The sequence below is a fragment of the Candoia aspera genome, chromosome 2, assembly GCF_035149785.1.
Source record: "Candoia aspera isolate rCanAsp1 chromosome 2, rCanAsp1.hap2, whole genome shotgun sequence".
In the NCBI taxonomy this organism is placed as follows: Eukaryota; Metazoa; Chordata; class Lepidosauria; order Squamata; family Boidae; genus Candoia; species Candoia aspera.
The window spans coordinates 212034630-212061679 of NC_086154.1; the positions used below are offsets into that span (position 1 = coordinate 212034630).

The 27050-nt window shown below is 40.6% G+C and overlaps 1 protein-coding gene across 2 annotated transcripts; it reads left to right on the forward strand.

The window, feature by feature from the left end:
• Positions 1–4235: 4235 nt before the first annotated feature.
• Positions 4236–26675, forward strand: LOX (lysyl oxidase). Of its 2 annotated transcripts, XM_063295298.1 has the most exons (7): positions 4236–5209; positions 6408–6516; positions 8894–9031; positions 13896–14052; positions 20499–20594; positions 20681–20796; positions 23728–26675. In XM_063295298.1, the coding sequence occupies exons 1-7, from the start codon at positions 4537–4539 to the stop codon at positions 23732–23734; spliced, it is 1296 nt and encodes a 431-aa protein (XP_063151368.1). In that variant the 5' UTR covers positions 4236–4536; the 3' UTR covers positions 23735–26675. The 2 variants fall into 2 exon arrangements, with proteins under 2 accessions (XP_063151368.1, XP_063151369.1); XM_063295299.1 differs by lacking the exon at positions 23728–26675 and having other exon boundaries at positions 20681–20800.
• The last annotated feature ends 375 nt before the right edge of the window (positions 26676–27050 follow it).

The window sequence follows — 27050 nt, forward strand, 5'->3', positions numbered from 1 at the left end:
ACTGCAGCTCAGTGCATTAATTGCAAGTATTCTCCCTGTCCAGAAAAAGGTCAAAGGGAAGCTGGAGCGGTAGGGTATATTTTGAGGAGGCTAGAGAGAGTGACAGGCCTTTCCTTATGGGAATAGTATTTTGTAACTTGCCACACTTTACATGGCAGCCATTTTATGAAAGTGCTTATGACATGTTCTCAAATGTGTCCACTGGTACCAAAATGTAGATATCCCTGCTGTACTGAAGTAGAAGAGAGGGGGTTCCAGCATTTTAATGTTTAGGATCTCTTGACATTTCTAATACAAATATAATTGATCTACTGCCTTCCAAATATTTTGGGAGTATAACTTTCATTATTCTTGGCCAAAATCACTAATACTGTTCTAAGTACTGATGGTGAGCAGGAGGGGGCCCCTATCCAGGCGGGAAAACGCATGCGTAGTACTGAGGAGTTAAGCAGCCATTCAAAGAGACACAGATCAGACCCGCCTTAACTTTTGGGGTTTGTCTGTCTGGGTTTTTCCCACGCTTCTTCAGTTTGTTAGGATTTTCTGTCTAATGTAGCAGTAATAAAACACTAGAGACCTATTCCTTGTCTCAGTGTGGTTCCTGACTGTTAGGACAAATACTGAGTATTTGGTAACATGCTGTTCCAATATGTCTGGGAGGTAGGTTATCCTAGAATATACATATAATTTCTCCCATGTCCAGCCTTCAAATCAAAGCCTTCTTCAGGAATACTTCTGAGTACTCCAAGCTGAATATATTGATGGAGCTACACCTATCACCATTCCTCCATTCCATTCTGAACCTTGCTGCAATGAGTTTACAGTCATATTCAAGTGACCACAAGTACAATGCTGCTCATGAACAGGACAAAATCAGGATCTGTCAAAGCAATTATCCCACTCAACTTATATCTACTGTAATTAAGGCATAGTTATTCTTTCTCACACTTCCCCCCTTCCCTAGTCTGAGGTGTCTCTTTTTACAACAGCCCTTTTTCCTCTTCCACTTTCTCAGACTCTGTTAAACATTCCATCACAGCTTCTGACATGGCAGGAAGTGGGATATGCCCAGCTACTATTGGCTGCTTCTGGCTGGTGTGGGTAAGCCTTTCTCTGTCTGATCACCCACTGAAAATAGCATCTGACAGGTGGGTTATGTGATGTGAGGAGAGCACAACTTCAGAAATTCGTATCAACTCTTCTTTTCCAGATCTCCCTCATGGTATGACAACAGAAGTAGCGGCAGGGCTGTGCACATGGTAGCAGCACCGACTGAAGTGCCTCCAAACCATGTGCAACCTGCTGACGTGGCTCTCAACACACTGCAAAGGGGTGGCTTTGGCAGAAGCAAAATAATCCTTCTGCCCCAGTCAGTGCCACACTCCTGGAGCATGTTGGCAGGCTATGCAAGGGATCCGGGAGGAAAGAGTATGATTGAAATGCAGCATATTGGCAAGTCCCATGCGGAGTCCTGCACCTTCAACCAGTGCTGCCCCCCGCCCATGATTTTCCAGCATGGCTGCTGACATGTCATTTAGGGGAGATCCTCTATATGGCAGCTACTGTATATCAGCGGGTCAACAGTGTTGGCACTGGTTGAATCCTCCTGCTTTGTCCAACACCACTACTCCATGCATGACCTGGCAGCATACTACAATGAGAATCTGGGGGGAGAGAAAATGAGAGTACCCAGGGGCTTCTCAGCATAGAGGAGAGGAGCTTTCCTGGGACCTCCCTGCTTTCCTGGGACCTCCCCCAAATGCCTGATCCATGGAAGTGTGACGCCTTACTTAGCTGGTAAGACCAAGAAAGCAAGAATGACATGGATTTCAGGAAGGCACCTTTAAACTAGTTGGGAATAAATACAGATTCTTGAAAGCTGTAAGAAGAATTTATTGTCTCAGTTAACAGTGAGTCAATTAAGGCAGAGTCTCGTTGAGACTTTCTCATGTCTTCAGCAGCTGGACTGAGATGCCTCTTTAGAGATAACTATTCAAACACCTGGTTCCTCATTCTCCCAGTCTCTCACAGGAGGTGAGTGACAGAGCAGCAACCTCCATTATGCTACTGCCATGGACCAGGTGCTGTAGTTGATCTATGGGGTGGGAAGGGCCTTCCTGGCAAAGCAGAAGCAGAAGGCCCCACCCGTCCAGCCGATCAGCCAGATGGCTAAACTCACTGCTCTCATCTTTGGTCAAACTCACCTCCTCTCCCAGCCACCCTATGTTAAGGAGGGGGATTGGTGGGTGCTTTTCCCTCTGGCAAGGAAATCCACCAATAACTTGTTCCAAAGTAAATCTACCCTAACTTGCTTCACAGTACATTGTTAGGACCACGCTACATACCAGTCTTGTTAATGAGGCAAAGTAAAGACTGGCTATGTTGATGGAGGAAATTTTTGTCCGCATACTTGCTGCTCCTTCAGGCACTGGAGGACAGCATGTTAAACTAGCTGAGTGTGCGCTATATAGTGACAGGAGCATATGGAATAGATACAGCTTGTATATTCTTGCCACTACTATTTCTCAGAAGCTGTAGTGTGGAAAAGCAGGGGATGCTATCAGGAAAAAGATATTTATGACAAACTGTTTAGCTAGACTTGGAATAACTTCAGTACCACTTGTTCTTTTAATAATACTTTCTCATTTGTTGAGTGTGAACAAATTATAACCATAAATATACAACTGAACAGTATTTCAGATTTCAAATTTAGAGTAAAGTCATTTTTGCACAAGGAACAGATTTCTTTAAGTATACCTTTAAACAGGAGTGTATACCAATGTATGGTATAAAACTTAAGGTGTTAGACCAAGACTGTAATACCTAGGTCTAAATCCAGTCTCAGTAACAGAAGTTCGCTGTTGGCCAATCTCATTTTTTCAGCCTAATCTATTTCACAGGGTTCTTTTGTGGGAAATTCCCATATAAACTATGTTGCAATATATGGGAGGGAGGAAATCAGAATGATACTTTACCTGGCACTAAATAAGAACAAATTCCCCTACATGAAATACATCTAATTTTTACCAAGATCAACCTTCAGATGTTTCAACACAGCATTGGTATGGGAAGAGAAGCTGAGCCCTTAATTGTTTGGACCTTTTCACTATTCTTTTTAACACAGCCCTTAATTGTTTGGACCTTTTCACTATTCTTTTTAATATCTATGAATTCACTGGGAGAGATCATCTATCAGTTTAGGGTAAGTTATTATTTCTACGTTGATGAAAGCCAGTAATACATATCCATCCCACGCTGACTAGGTGACTGGTGGAAGTCTTGATCCACCTGGAGGCTATGAGATTCTGGATGGTTTAGGACAAACTCAGACTGAATTCCAGCAAGATGGAGTTACTATTGGTGCGAAACCTGTTAATAATGAATATTATGTATTAATGGGCTTGAAAGAGCAGCTATAAATTATTCAGGGCAAAACAGATTCTGCTTGGAGAAGGACTAAAAAGTGGAAACTGTTTGAGATGATTTCTCCTTACACACTGCCCACCCCAGCAATATTTCTGATACGATGTATAGTCAGTCCAATGGGAAACTCACTTTTATGTAAACCTGTTTGCAAAATTCATGTCTTCACGTCCCGCACGACCTTCTTCTGTGACTCACCCAGGAAAAAATAAAACTCGGTATGCACGAGTTTATTTGAGGAGGATTTGGGCCATAATGAAAGGGCATTGCAGGAGAATGTGCAGTTGTTTTTTCATCCTGCCACCACCAAGTTTCCTCACCAGAGCTCCAATTGTGGGAGATGTCTACGGTGAAAATATTTCCCAAAAAACATGTTTCTTCACTCCCTGACTTTGCTTTCTTGTCTCTCAAGTTGTGCTGGTGATCTAATAGCATTTTTCTCTCTGCATATTTTGGCAGCGCCCCACCTCCTGGCAGACCAAATTGTCTGAGGGAAGTGAAATGCCTGCATATTGTTAACCCTAGACGGCGAGATGCGAGCAGATTGCAGGAGACCCCTAAAGGCCCCGAGTGTCACTCGATTGCTGTTTGTCTTCTTGGGGTCTCCCGACCGGGGAAACAAAACTGGAAAAGAGATGGAAAACCAGAGAGGGAGAGGAACGATCAAGCTAGCACGTTTCCAATGGCATTACGTGAACAAATAGAGAATCCGGCTGCCAGAATGGGCTTGTGTAACTTTGCAAATGTGCCAGAAACTTTAAATCCCTCATCTCCTCCCCCTTTCCGCCCTCCCTCCAATTCTCTCTCTCCTGCTGCTTCATTCCAGACTTCAGCGAAAGCGAGGAAGAGGCGAAGGGCTCGTTGCTGCTGCTCCTCCTCCCCAAACCCATCTCACTGCAAACTAGAGCATTGGGAGGTAAAGAACGAGAACGAAGTGGACTCCCTCCCTCCCTTTGCATTTGAGCGCAAAGTCAAGTCGGAGGCCTTTAACTGGAAAAATAAAAGAAGAAAGCTGCAAACTGCTACTTTTGACTTCTTGCGCGCCCGTTCCCCAATCCTGCAGTGTCGTCGAGTGGAGTTCCCGCTCGCTTGTGAGAGACACACGCCGTCGCCATGCGCCTCCACTCCCGGACGCCGCTTCTTCTGGGCCTTGCCCAGCTGCAAGCGTGCGTCTATTGGAGCTGCCTGCTGTGGCTGCCGGCGGGCGGGGTGCCCCCGAGGAACCCACCGCCACCTCCTCCCGCCATGTGGAGACAGCGGATTCAATGGGAGAACAAAGGGCAGGTGTACAGCCTCCTCAGCATCGGCTCCCAGTATCAACCCGCGCGGCGTAGGCACAGCCAGGAGCCCGCGCAAAGCGGCCACGTTTTGCTCCTCAGGGGCAATGCCACTTCTCCTCGAAGGGCGCCGGGAATCGCCGCAGGCGGAGGCGCTACGGCCACCAGAAAGCCAGAGGCACAGTACTGGTTCCAAGCCGGCTACCAGCAGCCGTCCAGCAGAAACGGCACGGACGGGGGCCGCAGGACTGAAGGCGCCGCCAGCTCCCAGGACCGAGCCGGAGGGAGCCCCGTCGAGAGCGCCGCCGCCAGGACGGGCAACGGGACAGGCTTTTCTCTAAGCAATCTCCGGCAGCCGCCCCGCGAAGACATCATGGTGGGGGACGACCCGTACAACCCGTACAAGTACACGGACGACAACCCTTATTACAACTACTATGATACCTATGAGCGGCCCCGACAGAGTAGCCGCTACCGGCCGGGGTACGGCACCGGCTATTTCCAATACGGTAAGCGCGCGCATTTCAGCCACTCGCACCAAGCGGTGGCACAGGCTTGCGGTCGCCCGCACCGAAAAGGAACGAGGCGGAGTTGCACATTTGCGTTAAGAAAGTCGTTCAGTATCTGCATGCATACATTGAGTTAGCCACCGCCGCTTAAGTCTGCAATGGTGTCCCTCCAAAAAGCGAGCTCCACCCCCAGATCCAGCCCAAGCCGCGTGGCAAGTCCTTCCCTTGTCGGCAGACTGCGTGCTTTCACCTCGGCCAGCCCTTCATCTGCTGATCACCATCTGGTCCCAACTCTCCCCCTCGCCCTGTAGTCAGTCCTGATCTTGCATTAGAAAACAAGACGTTGAAAGTAAAATAATGCAAAACACCAAAAAGCTGGGGCTACGAGGAGAGACAGAGAACACTCATTCTTCTAGAGCATTGACGATTCGGGGTGTGTGTGCGTGTGTGTGTAATTTTCGAGGGAAATTATTGGCAGTGGTTCATTTTCTTAGGGGGATTCCAGTCCTTTTTGCATATGCATTTATTAGAACTTAATCAGCTTGCCCTTGACTTTAGATGTGACTATTCCATGGTAAGAAGAAAGCTTTCTAGGTATAGTAGTCAAGGATACTTGGATTATTTCAAGTGCTGCTATGCAGAGGGTTCAACTGCTGGGGCTGAAACAAACTTGGAAAATAGAAGAGTAAGTCACCAAGATAACACTCAAATCCAAAGCAGGCTGCCGATTGGCTATAGTTTGAGGCTCATCTTTGGTTGTAATTGGGTTAATTCAGATTTTAGCCTACTTAATGGATGTTCACAGCCTTTTGTTTGAGTGTATCTACAGTTGCATAAGGTAATAAGCATAATTTATTGTTCTAGACACATGTCTGGTATCTGGCAAACTTAGTGTTCTCATCAGCTGGTGGCCTTATGGGGAGAATGCCTTTAAGATATAAAAGAAAAAAATGATTAACAGGATAATACGCAGTATTATGGTTCCAAAATGGAAGACACGTTGTATTTTAATGTTTCTTTTGATCTTCTGAAAAGGGACTCTTGGTCTTATTAAATGACCATGTGTATAGGCTTCCAGTTTGTCATACAATGACTAGAAAGTGCAACTTTCATTGACTTTTTCAGGAGTGAAATTTGTAGACATTTCCTGGGCCTGATCACTTTTGTGTGTGTTTGTGTGTGATTTGATGCACTGCAGGGTTGCCTGATTTAGTGCCTGATCCCTATTACATCCAAGCAGCCACTTACGTCCAAAGGACATCCATGTACAACCTGAGGTGTGCTGCTGAAGAAAATTGCCTAGCTAGGTAAGTTCACGGATGGCCCTGGTTTCATATTCTTATAAAATACCTGTTTGTTGGAAAGACTGTTGAATGAGTTCAGCATTTGCCAATCTGAAAACCTGCAGATTTTTTGGGGAATAAACTCACAGTATCCCAACCTTTGCCCATGTTGACTGGGAATTCTACTAATACTTACATATTTGGAGAGCACTAGATTGAAGAAAGCTAAATTTGTTTGTTTATATTTCAGATTTCATCACTGCCCATCTCAAAGAGTGACTCTTTATATACAGGTTTATAAAAGAATTATCTTTGTGAGGCACATACATACACTTGCACATTATTGTTCAGTGTCCAGGATACATTAGCAAAGATTTTGAAATGTCACTGGTAACTTAGCAAGAGGGAGATAGACATAATTTCAGTAGAACTTAAGCAGTGGAGAATTCCTTTACTATTTCAATTCATAAAACATGTTTTTATTAATGTCTGCTGAAAGCTTGATGACCAAGCTACAAGGTTTCCATGCCCTGATTATTTAGGAATTATGCCTTTACCAGGATCTGTTTTTCATTAATCAAGAGCTTTATTAATTTTTGAAAAGAAGGCCCCTTTGAGCCCATTACTTTGTAAGCAGTAGAAGAAAGTGGTTTTTAAATTGCTGTTTGATTACTGTAATTTCCAGTGTATTTATCAACCATCTCTCTGCTCTAATCTATTTTTTTAACCCATTGCTTTTCAGCATCTAGATTAATTGATAATCAGATATCAAATCACAATCAGTGTTCATTTCATAATGAAGCTGTAATCGAATGCACACATGTGGAAGTAAGTTACATTAAATGCAGTGGGGCTTTCATAAACATGCATTAGGATAAAGCTATAAGATGATAATACATGATCCTAGGGGTCTGCAAAGCACTCAGAAGAGGTTCCTCAGAAAGCATGTTAGTGCAAAGTATCTCCGAAGCTTAAAGTAGCTGTGTCCTTTGCAAGGTTTGTGCTGCTAGTTTTAAAGCTGTGTCTAGTAGTTTGCACATTAATGTGCATGCACACACAACACTTATACTGGGACTGCTAGCAAAGAATATGTGCCTGTAGAGGACCACAGTTCCTACACACACGCGAAACACCCAAGAACAGTTTTCAAAGCGGCCAACGAGGTTTGAAAAGATGTCGCTGCTTAAACACTAAAAATGCTTTAATATACTTAATGAAGCACTGCTTTTGAATGCTTTGCATAGCCTTAATATATATAGTAACTTGAAATTAAGCCCAATTCAACTGGACAAGACTTGCTTGCAGTACAGATGTTGCAAGTTAATTTATGGACAGAGCTACATCTGACAACCTACACGCGTTTGATTCATCCTTGACAATGGCAGTGGTAAAAAAAAGCCCTGTATCATTAAGAGCTAAGTTCCAAATGGGTTATTATTTGAGTAGAAATATTATATAAAATAATATATAAAACTAATTCACAGCAGTGTTAGTCTAGATTTGATTAATATTATACTTGAGGTTAACTGTTTTCTTGGATGTAATTGTAAGTCTAGTGGGTTTTTTTCATTGGAATGAAATCAAACTGCAGATGAAACTAGGAATATCACACAATTCCAGCAATTTTTTTCCTATGGAGTTTTTCTTTTAATCAGAAAAATTATTGACAAGGCAAATGAATTCTGCTGAAATTGTTGGGGAAGAAGGAAGTGGATAATCAAGGGGAGTGAACAATAGAAAGAATAGGTAGAAACAAATCTGGTAGAAAGATTGGACTGGTTAGGCCAATAATTTCCATGACTTCTGAAAGAAACAAAACCTGAGTTGCATAGCGACCTTAGTGAAAAGGAAGTAGTTTAATTAGAAAAAGAGTTAAAAAGAGTCTGCCTATAGCATTTGGCTGTATTTTATGTAGATTTAAATCAAAATGGAAATATTTTTTTGTCTTTATTTTATTTCTGAAGTTATGAATACAGAAGAGTTTATTATACTGCTGATAGTAGTTCCATGTTTCCTCTAAATGAAGGCTCTGATGCAACTAAAAACATCCATGTTTTTGTTGGCTAGAGAAAATGAGAAACATCAATTAAATTGCACAATCTTTTTCTAATGCAGGCATTCCATAATAATTTTTAAGCAGCTGTAAAATCTGAAAAACAGTGGATTTTCAGTGGGTTGGATCCTAGTTAGTCATGTTTTTTGTGGACCATTGACATAAATGGTATTTACATTAGTCCTGATCACTTAACTCCCCATTGTTTTCACTGATGAAAGCTGCACTAAACCTGATGAAGTCCAAGAGGATGTATTCAACTACATAAAAATATAAATGTGACATTGTAAGTTAAAATTTACTTGTTGAACAATTTCGCTCTTCCTTTTCATATGCGCACTCTTGCAGCTCAGCTTACAGGTCAGATGTCAGAGACTATGATAACCGAGTACTTCTGAGATTTCCACAGAGAGTGAAAAATCAAGGTACATCAGATTTCTTACCAAGCCGACCACGATACTCATGGGAGTGGCACAGCTGTCATCAGTGAGTGGAGTGTTCAGTATGGTACTTTTTGATTATGTTCATTTATTTACTGTTTTTTCCCCTCCATATCTCTTGCTGCTGCTGCTGCTGCTATGTGGGAAACAATCTCAAAGACCTGGAACTACAGCAACAGATTTGAAGGGGAAAAGATCATTTGGAGCAAGCATGATCCTGCATATCACATTTGTTGGCAGCTCCTTAAGTCAAAGTCAAAGATGTCTTCTTCTTTGGGTTGCACTATGTAAGTTCAGGAAAAGTTGCACCTTCTTTAAGGAATTACCAACAGATGAGATGACAGTGCACCCATATTCTCTGAATAACTATATTCCTTTGAATTACACCCAAATAAGAAGTATTTCAGATATCAAAGATGCATTGGTTATTTTAACACATAAAATGGTGCATAATTTGGGTGTAAGCACAATGATGATACAAAATCAAAGATAGGAGGTGGGTGGTACCAGTCAATTTAATGTTTGTATAAACATTAATCTTCAGCAAAGGATCGTTACCTTGCCGTGGTGCTGGAGCTTGAGCACCTCAATGATGCCATGAGCTAAACCGTGAAGGGCCACCCAAGACGGGAAGGTCATGACAGAGAGGTCAGACTAAATGCGATCCCTGGGGAAGGTAATGCCAACCCACCCCAGTATTCTTGCCGTGAAAACTAAATGGATCAGTACAACCAGAGATATGTCGGTATACCATCGGAAGATGAGACCCCCAGGTCGGAAGATGGTCAAAATGCTACTGGGGAGGAACAGAGGATGAGTTCAACTAGCCCCAGACGTGATGACGCAGCTAGCTCAAAGCTGAAAGGACGGCTAGCGGCCGACGGTGCTGGTGGTGAACGGCGAATCCGATGTTCTAAGGATCAACACACCATTAGAACCTGGAAGGTAAGATCTATGAGCCAGGGCAAATTGGATGTGGTTCTTGGTGAGATGTCAAGATTAAAGATAGACATTTTGGGTGTCAGTGAACTGAAACGGACTGGAATGGGCCACTTCACATCAAATGACCACCAGATCTACTACTGTGGACAAGAGGATCACAGAAGAAATGGAGTAGCCTTCATAATTAATAGTAAAGTGGCGAAAGCACTGCTCGGATACAACCCAAAAAATGATAGAATGATCTCAATTTGAATTCAGGGCAAGCCATCTAACGTCACAGTGATCCAAATATACGCCCCAACCACAGATGCTGAAGAAGCTGAAGTAGAGCAGTTCTATCAGGATCTGCAGCACCTACTGGACGACACGCCTCAAAGAGATGTTATTTCAACACGGGAGACTGGAATGCTAAGGTGGGCAGTCAAATGACACCTCGAATTACAGGTAAGCAGGGCCTGGGAGAACAAAACGAAGCAGGACACAGGCTGATAGAATTTTGCCAAGACAACTCACTCTGCATAACAAACACTCTCTTCCAACAACCTAAGAGACGGCTTTATACGTGGACTTCACCAGATGGACAACACTGAAATCAGATTGACTACATCCTTTGCAGCCAAAGGTGGCAGACGTCTATACAGTCAGTAAAAACAAGACCTGGAGCTGACTGTAGTTCAGATCACGAACTTCTTCTTGCACAATTTAGGATCAGACTAAAGAGATTAGGGAAGACCCACGGATCAGCTAGATATGAGCTCACTAATATCCCTAAGGAATATGCAGTGGAGGTGAAGAACAGATTTAAGGGACTGGACTTAGTAGATAGGGTCCCGGAAAAACTCTGGACAGAAGTTCGCAACATTGTTCAGGAGGCGGCAACAAAACACATCCCAAAGAAAGAGAAAACCAAGAAGACAAAATGGCTGTCTGCTGAGACATTAGAAGTAGCCCAAGAAAGAAGGAAAGCAAAAGGCAACAGTGATAGGGGGAGATATGCCCAATTAAATGCAAAATTCCAGAGGTTAGCCAGAAGAGATAAGGAATTATTTTTAAACAAGCAACGCGTGGAAGTGGAAGAAGACAATAGAATAGGAAGGACAAGAGACCTCTTCCAGAAAATTAGAAACATCGGAGGTAAATTCCAGGCCAAAATGGGTATGATCAAAAACAAAGATGGCAAGGACCTAACAGAAGGAGAGATCAAGAAGAGGTGGCAAGAATATACAGAAGACCTGTATAGGAAGGATAACAATATTGGGGATAGCTTTGACGGTGTGGTCAGTGAGCTAGAGCCAGACATCTTGAAGAGTGAGGTTGAATGGGCCTTAAGAAGCATTGCTAATAACAAGGCAGCAGGAAACAGCGGCATCCCAGCTGAACTGTTCAAAATCTTGCAAGGTGATGCTGTCAAGGTAATGCATGCTATATGCCAGCAAATTTGGAAAACACAAGAATGGCCATCAGACTGGAAAAAAATCAACTTATATCGCCATACCAAAAATGGGAAACACTAAAGAATGTTCAAACTATCGAACAGTGGCACTCATTTCACATGCCAGTAAGGTAATGCTCAAGATCCTGCAAGGTAGACTTCAGCAATTCATGGAGCGAGAATTGCCAGATGCACAAGCTGGATTTAGAAAAGGCAGAGGAACTAGGGACCAAATTGCCAATATCCAATGGATAATGGAAAAAGCCAGGGAGTTTCAGAAAAGCATCTATTTCTCTTTTATTGACTATTCTAAAGCCTTTGACTGTGTGGACCATAACAAATTGTGGCAAGTTCTTAGCGGTATGGGGATACCAAGTCATCTTGTCTGCCTCCTGAACAATCTGTATAACGACCAAGTAGCAACAGTAAGAACAGACCACAGAACAACGGACTGGTTTAAGATTGGGAAAGGAGTATGGCAGGGCTGTATACTCTCACCCTACCTATTCAACTTGTACGCAGAACACATCATGCAACATGCTGGGCTTGAGGAATCCAAGGCTGGAGTTAAAATCGCTGGAAGAAACATTAACAATCTCAGATATGCAGATCATACCACTTGATGGCTGAAAGCGAAGAGGAACTGAGGAGCCTTATGATGAAGGTGAAAGAAGAAAGTGCAAAAGCTGGCTTGCAGCTAAACCTCAGAAAAACCAAGATTACGGCAACCAGCTTGATTGATAACTGGCGAATAGAGGGAGAAAATTTAAAAGCAGTGAAAGACTTTTATTTCTAGGTGCGAAGATTACTGCAGATGCTGACTGCAGTCAGGAAATCAGAAGACGCTTAATCCTTGAGAGAAGAGCAATGACAAATCTCGATAAAATAGTTAAGAGCAGAGACATCACACTGACAACAAAGATCCGCATAGTTAAAGCAATGGTGTTCCTCGTAGTAACATATGGCTGCGAGAGCTGGACCATAAGGAAGGCTGAGCGAAGATCGATGCTTTTGAACTGTGGTGTTGGAGGAAAATTCTGAGAGTGCCTTGGACTGCAAGAAGATCAAACCAGTCCATCCTCCAGGAAATAAAGCCAGACTGCTCACTTGAGGGAATATTAAAGGCAAAACTGAGATACTTTGGCCACATAATGAGAAGACAGGACACCCTGGAGAAGATGCTGATGCTAAGGAGAGTAGAGGGCAAAAGGAAGAGGGGCCGACCAAGGGCAAGATGGATGAATGATATTCTAGAGGTGACAGACTCGTCCCTGGGGGAGCTTGGGGTGTTGACGACCGACAGGAAGCTCTGGTGTGGGCTGGTCCATGAAGTCACAAAGAGTCGGAAGCGACTAAACGAATAAACAACAATAAACATTAATAGCCACCAAATTTAGTTGAAAGTAAAGTATAATCACGTTAAGTGTATTATCTGAGATTATGCTAAAATATTGTAATGGAAGCAGTATTGGGGGAAGGCATTTTATTGTGGAGTTCTTTTCCTTCTGTGTAGATAAGAATTATCTGCATGTAAAAATGCTGCAGAGATAACAGTTAACTTACTTTTTTTTATTATGAACACACTAGCAAAAATCAACATAGAGTTTGGTCCTTACCTGCTACTTGGCAATCTGTATGACTTTAGATCATAAAAGTGACATTCATTTTGTAGTGTGTATGATTTCATTTTCTATTCAATATCTCAGGGTTCCCCAACCTGGTTTTCAGATATACTGGGACTAGAACTCTTAGAATTCCCAGCCAGAGTAAGGAAAATACATGCTGCCTGAGATTTCTAGGATTTGTAATTCCAACATGCCTAGGAAATACCTGGTTAAGGGAGGCTGAGATTTGGACCACCATATCTGAGCTGCAAAAATCCAGGTGACAATTAGAGGGCAGTAAAGAGATATAGCTGACCAGATTTTTGCAGTTAGATATAGTGGCCATAAGCAGCAATAGCAGAATTAAGTGGAAAGAAAATGATGGACACACTACTACCAGTCTATAAAGTGACAATAGAATTGCAGCATAGAAAAAAAACTTGTGTATAAGTAGTACAAGAAGATAACCCAACAGACCTTAATCTTAATTTATTTGCATATTTTATTAGCCCCATTATTGAAAGGAAACATTTCACAAACAGAAGAATCCTTGAATTTATGAGATATAACTTAAATATTTTTAGTCAGATAAATTTTTAAAACAAGACTAACAGTGGGTTGCTCTGCTTTCCATATTTAGCCCCTTACTTAATCTAATGGGATATTTGGAAATAACATTTGTCTATTGCTTTGTTTTTTAAGCAAACAATACAAAGCAACTTTCTTAAAAGCCTACATTTTTAATATAATCATTGGAATGTATTATATGTAGACAATGGGCCACAATATATTTACCTAATAGATATGAATACCTCAATACTTAAGATTTGGGAAAATATTTTGACTGTTGTCTTGTTGGGCCAAATTATTATTAAGATGTTGACTCCTTATGCAATAACCTAAAGTAATCCTATCTGTTAATTTGTTTACAGACATTATCACAGTATGGATGAATTTAGTCATTATGACTTACTTGAAGCAAACTCACACGGCAGAGTAGCTGAAGGACACAAAGCAAGTTTTTGTCTTGAAGATACTTCCTGTGACTATGGATACTATAGGCGATTTGCATGTACAGCCCATACACAGGTAAGGTGCAGTTATTAATAGTGCTCCTGTTTAGATAGAATGCAGATTAGTATCAGTCATCAACTTCTATTTAACTATGAAACTTTGCACTATAAAGAAGTACAACATAAACAGTACTATACCTTTGATTTAGCTTTAAGGTGCTTATCAAGAGTTTAGTTAGGATAGAATTAATGGAAGCTGATGTTTAAGTTCCTTTAGGAATGGTGAGTAACATATTTCTGAGCTATGGCAGGTAGAATGAGTTAGTGTAATATATCCCTAATAGGATACAGTAGTGCAAAGAATTCTATGTATAAAGAGTTGCTCTGGGCATCTTAGTGTAAGTTCTCTTAAAAATGGGCGGTGGTCATTTTTCTTGATAATCTTCCGTCAAAATAAAAAAAATAAAATGATAAAACTGCTTAATTATGAACTTGATCTTGATTATCCTATTGCCTTTTGGAATATAGCTGTCCTTTGATATATAGCAATATTTCATAAATGAATTGTTTTACTCAAAATATGTAATGCAAATAATCAACATAAGCGTAAGGATATTAAAGGTTTCTTTAATGGAAGTAAATTTCATTCCCAGGGTGCCATTAATTTTCATTGATTATACCATCAGATTAAATTGACTATAATCACGTTCAGGTTTAGCAATTTGTATATGCTTAAGTAACTTTCGTGTTTAATTTAATGTTGACATATGCTATTATATCAGTAAACATAGATCCCTTTTAGAGGCTTATTGCATTTTAAAGCTCAGTACAGGGAATTACTTAGCATGTCCAGAACCTGGTAGCCAGAGGTAGTTGATAATAGGCTATTCACACTTTGAAAATGGTATGAAAGAAGTGCATTGGACTCTGCACAAGAGCAGCTTTTTTTTCTTTTTTTTTGCTATTTGTTTAAGCAGCTCAATTTTTTGAGGCTTCCACTCAAGCCTGAAAAAAGAGATGCTGCTGTGGTAAGAGTTGCTTTAACTTTAATGAGTAAATTTGCTAAATATCAACTTCGAGTTTGTAATAGTTTGCTCACTTCTCTTCATGCATTGGTGTAAAGGAAATAGCGACATTATCCTCAACTTAGGCCTGTATCTTTCTGCATTTAGAATAGTTTAGTATTATGAATCATTTACTTATAGTACAAACTCTGTATTCTCTAACAGTGTTTCATTAACGATGGTATTTTGATTAAATATTAAATTAAATAGCCAAATTATAATATATAATGCACTGCAGATAAGTATGACAGAGGCAGGTTGGTGTAGTGGTTAAGACGTCAGGCTAGAAACTGGGAGACTGTGAGTTCTAGTCCCACCTTAGGGCCAAAGCCAGCTGGGTGACTGTCACGGGTTCTTTTTTATACCCAAAGTTTGATTGTTTCAGGCTCAAAATCATCGCCCCAAAAAGCACTGCACTCTACAACACTTAGAGTTCTTGTATCTCCCCTTATAGGTTGGGGAGGTGTTTTATTTTAAATAAAACTTTTTACAGTATAAAAGTGAATCTTTCAAAACTATGTGACTAGAGCTAATATCTAACTATCCTAGCTTATTACTAATGAACCTATATTACTAAGGAACTTATCCTATACAATGTTATTCTATTCCTATCTTGCTATTATACTATTTATATTTTACACTATTTCTATTGTATACTAATACAAATATATCTTCTAGTACTACTACCCTACTGTTACTACAGCTAGTATAGAGCATCTGTTAATGGGCAGTTTGCACAACACTTGCCCCTTCTTACTGGTTTGCTGCAGGACTTTGCCTCTTCGTTCTGTTTCCTCGGGACCTCAATGTCTCTATGCGGAAAACAAACACTTTTCCGTTCCTTTGGCTGCTTTCCTTTGTGACTGCTGCAGGACCTCCAAACACATCCATCTCTGCTTATCTCCTTACGTCCCCTCCTGTTTCCTCTCGTCTTCTCTCCAGCTGTTACAAAGCTGAGGTTTTTTATCAGCTGCTCTGCCATCCTGCCGCTGGGAGGAGGTTTAAAGTATGAGGGAGGGAGGCAGCACAGGTGCCTGTGATTCCTCTTGCAGCCTGTTTTCCCACAGTGACCTTGGGCCAGTCACTCTCTTTCAGCCCGAGGAAGCAGGCAATGGCAAACCACTTCTGAAATCTTGTCAAGAAAACCAAAGGGACTAGTCCAGGCAGTTGCCACGAGTCAACACTGACTTGAAGGCACAAAAAAATAAAATAAGTATAGGAGCTGTCAGCTGACTAGGTAGACTAGACCAAGAAATCAACTCCACAGGAAGGCTAAAACTACTTGTATTGAGATTGGCTGTAATAACAGAATCTTGCAAGTCTGATTGTGCTGTGTACCTCCTCATAGTTCAGTGAAGTACAGAAGTGTGTCTGATATGCTTCTGAATATTATCTATCTTACCTGTCATGAGCACTGATGGTGAGCAGGAGGGGGCCCCTATCCAGGGGGGAAAATGCATGTGTAGTATAGAGAGTTTGAGCTGTGATTCAGAGAGAACCAGAACAGACCTGCCTTGACTTTGGGGGTTTATCTGTATGGGTTTTCTCACGTTTCTTCAGTTTGTTAGGATTTTCTGTCTACTATAGCAGTAATAAAACACTAGAGACCTATTCCTCATCTCGGCATGGTTCCTGCTTGTCAGGACATTACCTGTCTTAAAATGGGATTCACTCCCCATATCACTCTGGTAACAGATCTTGCATATCTTCATCAAGGTCATCTTCCATACTCTACAGGAGTTGAGAGATAGGTAGGAATTATAGTAAATGTTTTGATTCTTTGTAATTAAATATCATAACAATGACTTTTCTCCCCATTTGGGAATTGTGTGTTTTAAAAGAAACATAATATATGTCAGGAGCAGACTTGCCACCTTTGGGCATAATTGACATTTTAAAACACTTTCAGAAAGTAGTGGGGTCTAACCTGTTGGAGAAATGGGGTTGTGAGAGAAAAGCTTATTTTGCCAATTTTCTCTCATCTTGAAATCCCATTTACATTTCTAATAATTTCTCTTGGGGTCTTTCTATCCCCCAGTAGCGGTTTGTAGGAAGTACAAGACCGAATCTGACCGAATGCTGGTTATAGCCTCTATTAAGGCCTACCTGGTGGCGATAAGAGCAGCGAAGCATCAATACTTCTCTGCCCTTATTGTGTCTGCAGAATGCCACCCAACAGCCCTATTTAAAATCACTCAATCCCTTTTGGGGAAGGTGGGTGCAGTGACCCACCTACAGGGCCATGCAGAGGAGTTTTCGGAGCATCTGCAAAACAGAATCGCTTGGATCCGCTCTACGTTAGATGCCAAGCGTGAGGCATGGTCTATGGAGATACCAGGGGATCATACTTACAATGTTATCTGAGAACAGTTTGATCCTGTTGGACACGAGGAAGTGGACAGGATCCTCCAGACAGTAAATGCCACCACTTGTCATCTAGACCCATGCCCCTCCTGGATGGTGAAAGCAGCTCGGGAGGTGACATGCAGCTGGGTCCAGGCAATGGTTAATACATCCTTGAGGGAGGGGGTGTTTCCAACTGCCTTTAAGGAGTCGCTGGTACAACCCCTCCTCAAGAAACCATCGCTGGACCCTACTGTCCTAGATAATTTTTGTCCAGTCTCTCACCTCCCCTTCTTGGGGAAAGTGGTTGAGAAAGTGGTGGCATTACAGCTCCAGAGGGTCCTGGAAGAAACGGATTATCTAGACCCCTTTCAGTTAGGTTTCAGGCCCGGATATGGGACGGAAACGGCATTGGTTGCACTTATGGATGATCTCTGGCAGGAGCGGGATGGGGGTAGTGCATCCATCCTTGCTCTTCTTGACCTCTCAGCGGCTTTCGATACTATTGACCACGGTATCCTTTTGGGCCGGCTCAGGGAGTTGGGGGTGGGTGGCATGGTTCTGCGCTGGTTCACCTTCTTCCAGGGCTGGTCCCAATTGGTGGTGATAGGGAGTGAGAGATCCGACCCTTGGCCCCTCCATTGTGGGGTGCCGCAGGGTTTGGTTCTCTCTCCTCTTCTATTCAACATCTACATGACACTGCTGGGTGAGATCATCTGTCACCATGCGATGAGGTATCATCAATATGCTGATGATACTCAATTGTATATCTCTATCCCAGGTGAGGTAAGTGATGCTGTGACTGCCCTCTCTTGGTGTCTGGGGGCTTTGGGGTCTGGATGGGGAACAACAGGCTTCGGCTGAACCCTGGTAAGATGGAGTGGCTGTGGGTTAAGGGCTCTTCCGTATCTGGGGCTTTGTCAACTTTGGTCCTGGATGGGGTTGCACTGCCCCAAACAGACCCGGTGCGTAACTTGGTGGTCCTTGTGGACTCAGGGCTCTTTCTCAAAGAGCAGGTGGCAGCTGTGGCCAGAAGGGCCTTTGCGCAGCTTCATGTTGTGCACCAGTTACACCCTTTCCTGGATCGGGAGGCCCTTCGAACAGACACTCAGACCCTTGTTATCTCCCATATAGATTTGCAATGCGCTGTACATGGGGCTACCCTTGAAGAGTATATGGAAGCTTCAGCTGGTCCAGAATGCAGCTGTGCGGGCTATTTTTGGTGCCCCCAGAAGGGTGTACATAACACCTTTGCTACGCGAGCTGCATTGGATACCAGTCTGCTTCCGGGTCCAATTCAAGGTGTTGGTTATCACCTTTAAAGCCCTACATGGCATGGGACCGGGTTACCTGAGGGACCGCCTCTTCCCTGCTTCATCAGCCCATCCCACCCGATTATGCAGAGAGGGCATGCTACGGATCCCGTTGATAAGAGAATTCCATCTGGCGGGGTCCAGGAGGCGGGCCTTCCTTGCAGTAGCGCCCGCCCTTTGGAACACCTTGCCCTGGAGGTGAGATTAGCCCCATCACTCCTAGCCTTCCAGAGGAAGTTGAAGACCTGGCTCTGCCATCGGGCTTGGGGCAGGGAGGAGAATAGTCATACTTGGGGCTGGTTAGTGCCTTGAAGTCCCCCTCCTACGCAATGACTGAATAAGACCATAGCCATCTGTATTTTATTATATTTGGTAGCTTTGCGAAATTGTTTTACAGTGTATTTTACTGGAATTTTATTATATATTTATTGTTTTATATTGTAAACCGCCCAGAGTTCCTCCGGTCAGAGGAGATGGGCGGTGACAAATTTGATAGATTGATAGATAGATAGATAGATAGATAGATAGATAGATAGATAGATAAGAAAGAGGCTGTAAGGAGGAAACAGAAAAGATCACCTCCTTGTATTATCTTCTATATCAAACTTAGATACATATCTGCAAAAATGTAATAATTATGCTTCAACATTACCTAAATCTTAGGAGTAACAGCATTAATAGTAAAGGTAGCAGACCATAGGTGAAATGTTCATTCAGATATCTTGTATTAGAGTCCTGTTCAGCTGAAAATTACTTACATGCCCTCTTCTGATATTTTGACTTGCCATAGACATATCCTGGATCTTTCTGTTCCTACTTACATTTGTAAGCAGCATTATGTCAGCATTTCCATAGCTGATAGAACCATATTGCAGCATAATCAGTTGCAACACCCTGTCCATGATTAGATTCTGATTGCCGGGGCTTACAAGAATATTAAGTCTGGATGCAACTAGCAATATTCAGTCTCTACAACAGGTGTCCCACTTCTACAAATAAGCTAGCCAACTGTATCAAGCCTTAAATATAGTACGCTACTTCAAAATTTTAAAGAATTTTTATGGCTTCATCTTTTGTCTTTTTATGCTTTTTATGAAGCATTTTCCTCAGCAACTACTGAGAACTACAACCTGATTCCAGGTCTAAAAAATGTATTCAGCTGCCAGCATTCAATGTACCCATGACCTTCCTTTCCATAGTAATACTATTCTTGCCAAATGACACACAGTCTGTGACCAAACATCGTACTTTTCCTAGAGGCAGTCAAGACATCGCTTACAGCAGGATTCCTCAACCTTGGCAACTCTAAGCTGTGCAGACTTCAACTCCCAGAATTGGCTGGGGAATTCTGGGAATTGAAGTCTGCACAGCTTAGAGTTGCCAAGGTTGAGGAACCCTGGCTTAGAGAAAGGGACTGGACCTTGTATATCAGAAGTTGTGAAGACTATATTTGTGGCTTAAATGAAGCTATCATCTCAAGACATTCAAGCAAAGTAGCAGTTGGAAATGGAGGGCACCAGCATAAGCATCTGTTTTACTAGTTTATTCCAATGGATGCCACTGTTTTGCTTTTAGACCAGCATAGGAGAAAGATTATTAGACTTTAAATACTTCAGGAAGCAAATTCTGCCAGTATTTGAAGACCATTGCAATGCTCCAGATATGAGAAAAGGAGACCAATAATCTCTGTAGAAGAACAGTAACTATTTATTTATTCTACACAGTAGTATATGTTTATTGTACTGTAATTTTTTTAAATGGTTATTCTCTCAAATTTTAAATAATCAGCATTACATTTCTAGGGGCTGAGTCCTGGTTGTTACGATACCTACAACGCTGATATAGACTGCCAGTGGATTGATATTACAGATGTTAAACCTGGAAACTACATTTTAAAGGTAATCAAATTTCATTAATTAAAAACCCAAACACATGTTTAGTATTATATGTATCCCGTAAAGTATAGCATATGCTTCTTTTGTAGGTTAGCGTAAACCCTAGTTACTTGGTACCAGAATCAGACTATTCCAACAACATCGTACGTTGTGATATCCGTTATACAGGCCATCATGCATATGCCTCTGGGTGTACAATTTCACCGTAAGTTCTTTCTTGTTTCTCTCTAGTAGTTTGCAGTACAAGCAACATGTAGCATGAAGAAAGAAGTGCATTGTAATGACAAGTATATGAACTGTTTTTTAAAATGAAATTGTCAGACACCATGTTCAACTAAAGTTGTGTGTTATACTTCTGCAAGGGATTTATGTACTCTCTTTTTCCTTTCCATGCTACAGCTACCCTTTTAACTAGAATTCTCTGTTTAGTCTTAATGAGAATTTTCAAACAAGCCAGGAACCTAATTTTTTGAACTAGCTATGGTTCATATTACCCTTCTTTATCCAATTGCTTTATTACATTCGAATCTACAATGCGATAGCTGAAAATAAATTGTCATCTAATATCTGGAGGATACCAGGTTGGAAATACTAACTTTCTAGCCAGAGCCTCCCCCTCCTTAAAAAGTTCAGGTATGATTGGGAATTATTTATTTTAAAAGTAAAATGTTCATTGTCCCCAATAAGATAGAAGATACTTTAGGTAGGGGCTGAGAGGCATAGCATTTTGGGGCTGTACAGCATTGTGAGTTAACTCATAAAGGAGACAAACCTGTTTTCAGGGATAATGTGACTGGATGGAGCCTGGAAACAAACACATCTGCTTTAAAGGGTTGCTATTTGCAAACCATGTTTATGGGACTGAATTCCTGCAAAGTAGGGCTGTGCAGTACTTCAGATCCAGCTCCAAAAAAGGTGCTCCAGAGCACATGGGGCTTGTATGCAACTGTTTAAAGCAGCTGTATGTTTTCCACCCAGCTGCTGTCCAGAGATGCATGCAGTCCTGGGAAAAGGCATGGCTGCTTTAGAAAATTGCAGACAGGTATTACATTCCATGCCCTTATGTGCCCTGAAACTCTCCAGTCCTATTACGATTTCACATATCTGGAACTGGGCTTATGTCTGCCCATATTTCATACTTGTTTTGGTTTCATGTTAGATCCATTCAAGTAGTAAAAATGAAATGGTTTAATCTTCAGTTTTCCATAAATCAGTCTGAGTGGCCTAGAATGAACCTAGAATAATGCCAAAGTTGATTTTGTTTGCCAAAGCATAATACTCAAATTGGATTGTTTGTGAAATACTTCTGTAGAAATCTTGTTTTGAACATTTAAAGGGATTCGTACTTCTCTACTGCTCCATGAATTTAGCAAATATCTGCTGTTATTCCTGGCTCACACTGACAAACTCCCTAGTAGTGGCTTATCTCTTTGAAATACAGATCATCATCACAATTACGATTTGCTTTGACTTCCCCCAGCTCAAAATCATGTAATTATAAATTATCTTAAAGGAGAACACCTATGTAGCTGTTAGGGAGTTCAGTATTTTCCATTTTCCAACATGCCTATTATCTGCAGGACTCTCTGTAATGTTTCTCTGTATAAATGTTGTAGATGCCTAAGCATGGCATTTGCACATCAGATTGAAAATCATGCTTTCAGTATCTAAGGTGGAGTGATTTATGACGATGTAACTTTTGCCTTAATTCCTCTAAGAGCCAATTTCCATATTTATTCCCTTTATGTTTTAATTTGCATTCAGGAGTTTAACATTTGGCAATGTACTGTATAAGTGCTATAACCACCAATGCGGCTGCTACATACTATTTATCAAATAGCAAATTGAAAATTTTTACTACCTGTTTGAAGTTAGGGTTGGTTTACAGAATCAACAATTCAGAGGAACCATACTTTTTTGCTCTAGCCCAAGTTAAGCAGTTTAAATGTCAGCAGTACTATTAGCAGAACTGTGAGAATTTGAGAGTTTAAAATTAAAATTTAAACATCGGAAATGATTCTGAAAAAAGTTAAATTTCTTTTAGAATCAGGTATTATGTTTAGTATCTTTTCAAGTATGCCTGGATTATTTACAAAAGATTTATGTGAATGGATATTAAGTCTGTGAAAGGCATTCAAAAGTAGTGCTTTGTGAAACACATTAGCATGAACTTCTCTGCTAGATGTGCTAAAGTAGCTGCATTCTTTGGAAGGTTTGTGTTGTGTTTGTGTTTGTGTTGCAAAGGCTGGCCCAGAAGAATGTATACGCATGCGCGGGCAACCAAGTATAACCTTTAAAGCAGCTGTGGGAGCCTCCTAAAGGATGCTTCTACTTTAATGCTTTTAGGAATGGTGCTTCATTCCTGCCAGTGCAGATAGTGAAGCATCTTTTGAGTGCTTTGAACAACCTTTTAGATAGAAACATCTATTTTTATTCCATCTACAGTGTTAATATGGGACGCGGTGGCGCTGCGGGTTAAACCGCTGAGCTGTCGATCGGAAGGTCGGCGGTTCGAAACCGTGTAGCGGGGTGAGCTCTCGTTGCTAGTCCCAGCTCCTGCACACCAAGCAGTTCGAAAACATGCAAATGTGAGTAGATTAATTGGTACCGCTTCGGCGGGAAGGTAACGGCGTTCCGTGAGTCATGCTGGCCACATGACCCGGAAGTGTCTATGACAACGCCGGCTCTAAGGCTTAGAAACGGAGATGAGCACCGCCCCCTAGAGTCGGACACGACTGGACTTTACGTCAAGGGAAACCTTTACCTTTACAGTGTTAATAAAAACAGTTTAAGCAAAAGACAACTAATAAGGGTAGGCAAATTAGCTGAAATCCAATTCAGGTTAGTAATCCAGTTTGAATTTTTGAGTTGGATAATGACATCCATTTGATTTGGAATAATAATGTGTATACATGCACAAGTCACTTGAATCTTCAAATTGAATTGACTTGACTAAAAAATTGTGATGATTCAATCAAATCTCATTCAGACTGAATTTCCAAACTGAATCTTATCACATTCCTAACAGCTAAAGATATTGCTTATTGTATTTTTAAAACTAATTGGTATTTGTAATTTTCTGTGCAGCATTCTGTTTCTGATAATATTGTATTAAACTTCTGTTTCTTTTCCATAGATACTAAGATGAAAGAAAATTGATTTACTGATACCCAAGGTTTGGAGACACAATTATTATATAAACTGAATAGGATGTAAACACTTTTAAAAACTGAAAAAAGGACCAGAATATATACAAAGAAATTTAATCTGACTCTGAAGCATTAAGAACTTCAGAATGAATTGCTTATTTGATTCAACTATTCATCTTTTGAAGCCAGTGAGACAATGATGCTTTATAGAAAGAATATTAAATTCTACAGGAAGCTAACCCATTTATATAAATATCTTTCCCACTGACTACTGGAAATCAGTACAATATTTGAAAGTGGTTTTTAGAAATGTAAAGAATCCTAACATAGGCAGATATCCAAAGAGCTGCTTTCAATTTCATTGGATGGTTCGTGCACATCTAATGGGAGTTTAAACATTTATGTTTAAATAGCAGCAGGCCCATCCTTTCATAGTATCATGAAACTCTTCTAACATCTTCTTGGGATATTTCTTGTTATATGACAAAGGTCAGTGGTACTAGTGCTCAAAGCCTCTGGGATTATAGAATAATTTTACAGTTCTTTGATACACAGTCATGTAATACGGATTGTGAAGAGTATAGGGAGGGATCTGTAGTTGTGGGACAAACTCTGGTAGGGAAGATGCCGCTTCTACAAATACTAAAAACTTACCTTCATTTGTCTAATGGATACAAAAGTATACTTCATTTTAAGGGACAGATTTATGCTTAAACACCCAATTGCATACAAAATGACTCTATTTTTAAAGCATTAGCAGGCAAATAACTTTAAACCAAAAGTATATCAGTATTTTAATACATTACTTAGAATAATGAAACATCAGATTTGCCTATTTCCAGTGCTTCCTGCAGACTGCATTTTTTTCCTTCCCTAAAGCTGGAAAGAGTTTCAATTACAGATGTTGGAAAGATTTTGAATTACAGATGTTTAGAAACCACTTCCCATGAATAGGACTTGGATAACAGATTGAAAATGATATATGCTCACCAGAAAAAAAAATAGGGCTGAGTTCATAAGCATGATGCTTTGTGTTATATTCCATTATAAAATCTACAGTTCCTAGCTACATTTAAAAAATAAATTAAAAAGTAAGCTATATTCAAGTGAAGTCATAAAATGAGCCTTAACATTCTGATTTGACTTAAAAGGATTTGTTCATGTACTTCGTGAACATACAAGAAACTGTTCTTTTAAAGTGTTTGTTTAGGAAATCAAAATGAATGATTTTACACACATACACATACACAAAGCTGTGCTCGTATAAACATATATTAAAGCTTGTAAACACCCACATTAGCCAGGTATTATGAAAACTAGGAAATAAATTTGCAGTTCAAATTTTGTACTTGGGATATTAAACAAATCAAACCAAATTAGAACTCCAGTCAATTGTACTAAGCAGTAATAGTTCAACTTACCAGTAAAATAGGTTGGATTTTTTTTTTCCAAAATGGATAAACAAATCCTCATTTGCTGGAACAGCTTGACACAGAATTCCTAAATTGTGATGTGCATTCCATTACATATGACACACAACACTTGGACTATATGAAATAATTTTTAATAATGCTTTTGTGGAAAGATTTTATAGTTTGGATCGCAAATATTTGGGTGCCTTTTAACTCTCATTTTCCTTTTATCTGTGGTGAAATCCAACATCATGCATTCCCTTCCATTCTAGAGCAGATTTCCCAAATCTGCTCTGGAGCACCTAGGGCGCTGCATTGTCAAAAGTAAGCAATTTACTTTCATCTAATGAGCACTATAATTTGTTCCACACATTTAGATAAACATTTATTCTTCTAGTTCAAGCAATGTGCCCATAAGTCTGTGTGGCCAGAATCACAAGACCTGATCCTTCCTTTCCACTTGTCAAGGCCTCCTTATCTTTTGATGGATGTTGAACCACCAGTCCTGATCATATTTCCAATAACACAGTAACATATCTTGCACTGAACGTCTACTGCTTTCTGAATTGTTTATACCTAAGCTCCGGTTGTGAAGAACCCAAACTTTTGTAGCAAGGAACTGTAGCTGGTATTGAGACCCCAGTAACTATTGAGAGGGGCAGCCCCTCAAAAAAGTTGCTGGTCTTCTCTGTAGTAATTTGAAGGAGAGAGTTGGCCTGACAATTGAGTAACTTTGTAGTATAGGATCACAATCTAAAAGATGCTGTTTTTTTCTTAATGATAAAACCATATTTTCATGTATAAACATTATGGAGTATCTGTTATTTATTATGTGAACAGAAACAGTTGGCATGTGTAGAATCCAGTCTAAGGCAAGTTGTTTTTACCAAGGCCCTCTGAACAGAAAACTGTACTAATTTGTGAAGAATCCTGTAATTTAAAGAGTTTTTGTTGGCCCTAAATCATGAAGTAGAATTCCTAAATCATAAGGAATATCTTTCTTACTAACTTGGCCATTCAACTGGAAGAAACCTTTATCATGGTGAAGATCACAGGAGTGTTCTACACTGTAAGGCTGACCCATATATTTGGCTTTTATTAAAAACAAAAACCTTTGCTGTGCCAAATATTTCATGATGCACAATTACATTTAAAAAAAATTCTATGACAAAAAGATCATGGAAATTTCAAAATCAGCCTTTCTATACATTCCTATCATTTCAAGCTGGATATAACTGAAGTACTACACTCATTTCATTGAAAGTGGTCTATCGTGTGCTTTTCAACACAAAGATTCTCACATTCCAGAAATTATAAAGGTGCTTATGTATTTAACTTGAACTGAAAAGAGTAATTACCTTGTTTTCCCAAGAACCTTACTTTAAAATCTAAACATCTTTCTATGAAGTGATTTATAATTATTAATACACTAGCGTTGTATTCTTCACAGAACTTCGATATTCTTGTACTGTTTGCAAATTTATGTGAAAATGACATAAATAAACATGTTTCAGATGCTGAAAGTCTCCTCTAGTTTCCACCAAAATGTAGTCCAGATCTTTAAGAAGTTAAGAGAAGTTTTTATCTGATCTGGCATTCTTTTATCGAGGGAAATCTTGAACCTCAAACAAACAAACATGAATGAGGCTTTGTACAAGATATGGTTGAGAAGGAATAGGTTCTGGGGCCCAGTGGTTTGGATTGTGATCCCCATATTTTTGGTGAATTTACATCTGCTTGATAAAGACAAGAACTATCAGCCAGTGTACTGCGTTGTAGAGTAGACATTTCTTTGAATGAAAGTAGTGCTAGATAGTTGCGTTTCATCCCAGCAAATCTCATTATAGCTGACAACACTAAGAAGCAAAGGTTAAAAATCCACTTGCTTGTCTCACCAT

What these genes read in the sequence shown, in the direction of transcription:
- LOX (XM_063295298.1), top strand. Translation starts at nt 4,537, where the DNA reads ATGCGCCTCCACTCCCGGACGCCGCTTCTTCTGGGCCTTGCCCAGCTG. An exon ending in CACCGGCTATTTCCAATACG is followed by an intron (nt 5,210 to 6,407) that starts GTAAGCGCGCGC and finishes GATGCACTGCAG; the next exon opens with GGTTGCCTGATTTAGTGCCT. An exon ending in CTGGAAACTACATTTTAAAG is followed by an intron (nt 20,595 to 20,680) that starts GTAATCAAATTT and finishes CTTCTTTTGTAG; the next exon opens with GTTAGCGTAAACCCTAGTTA.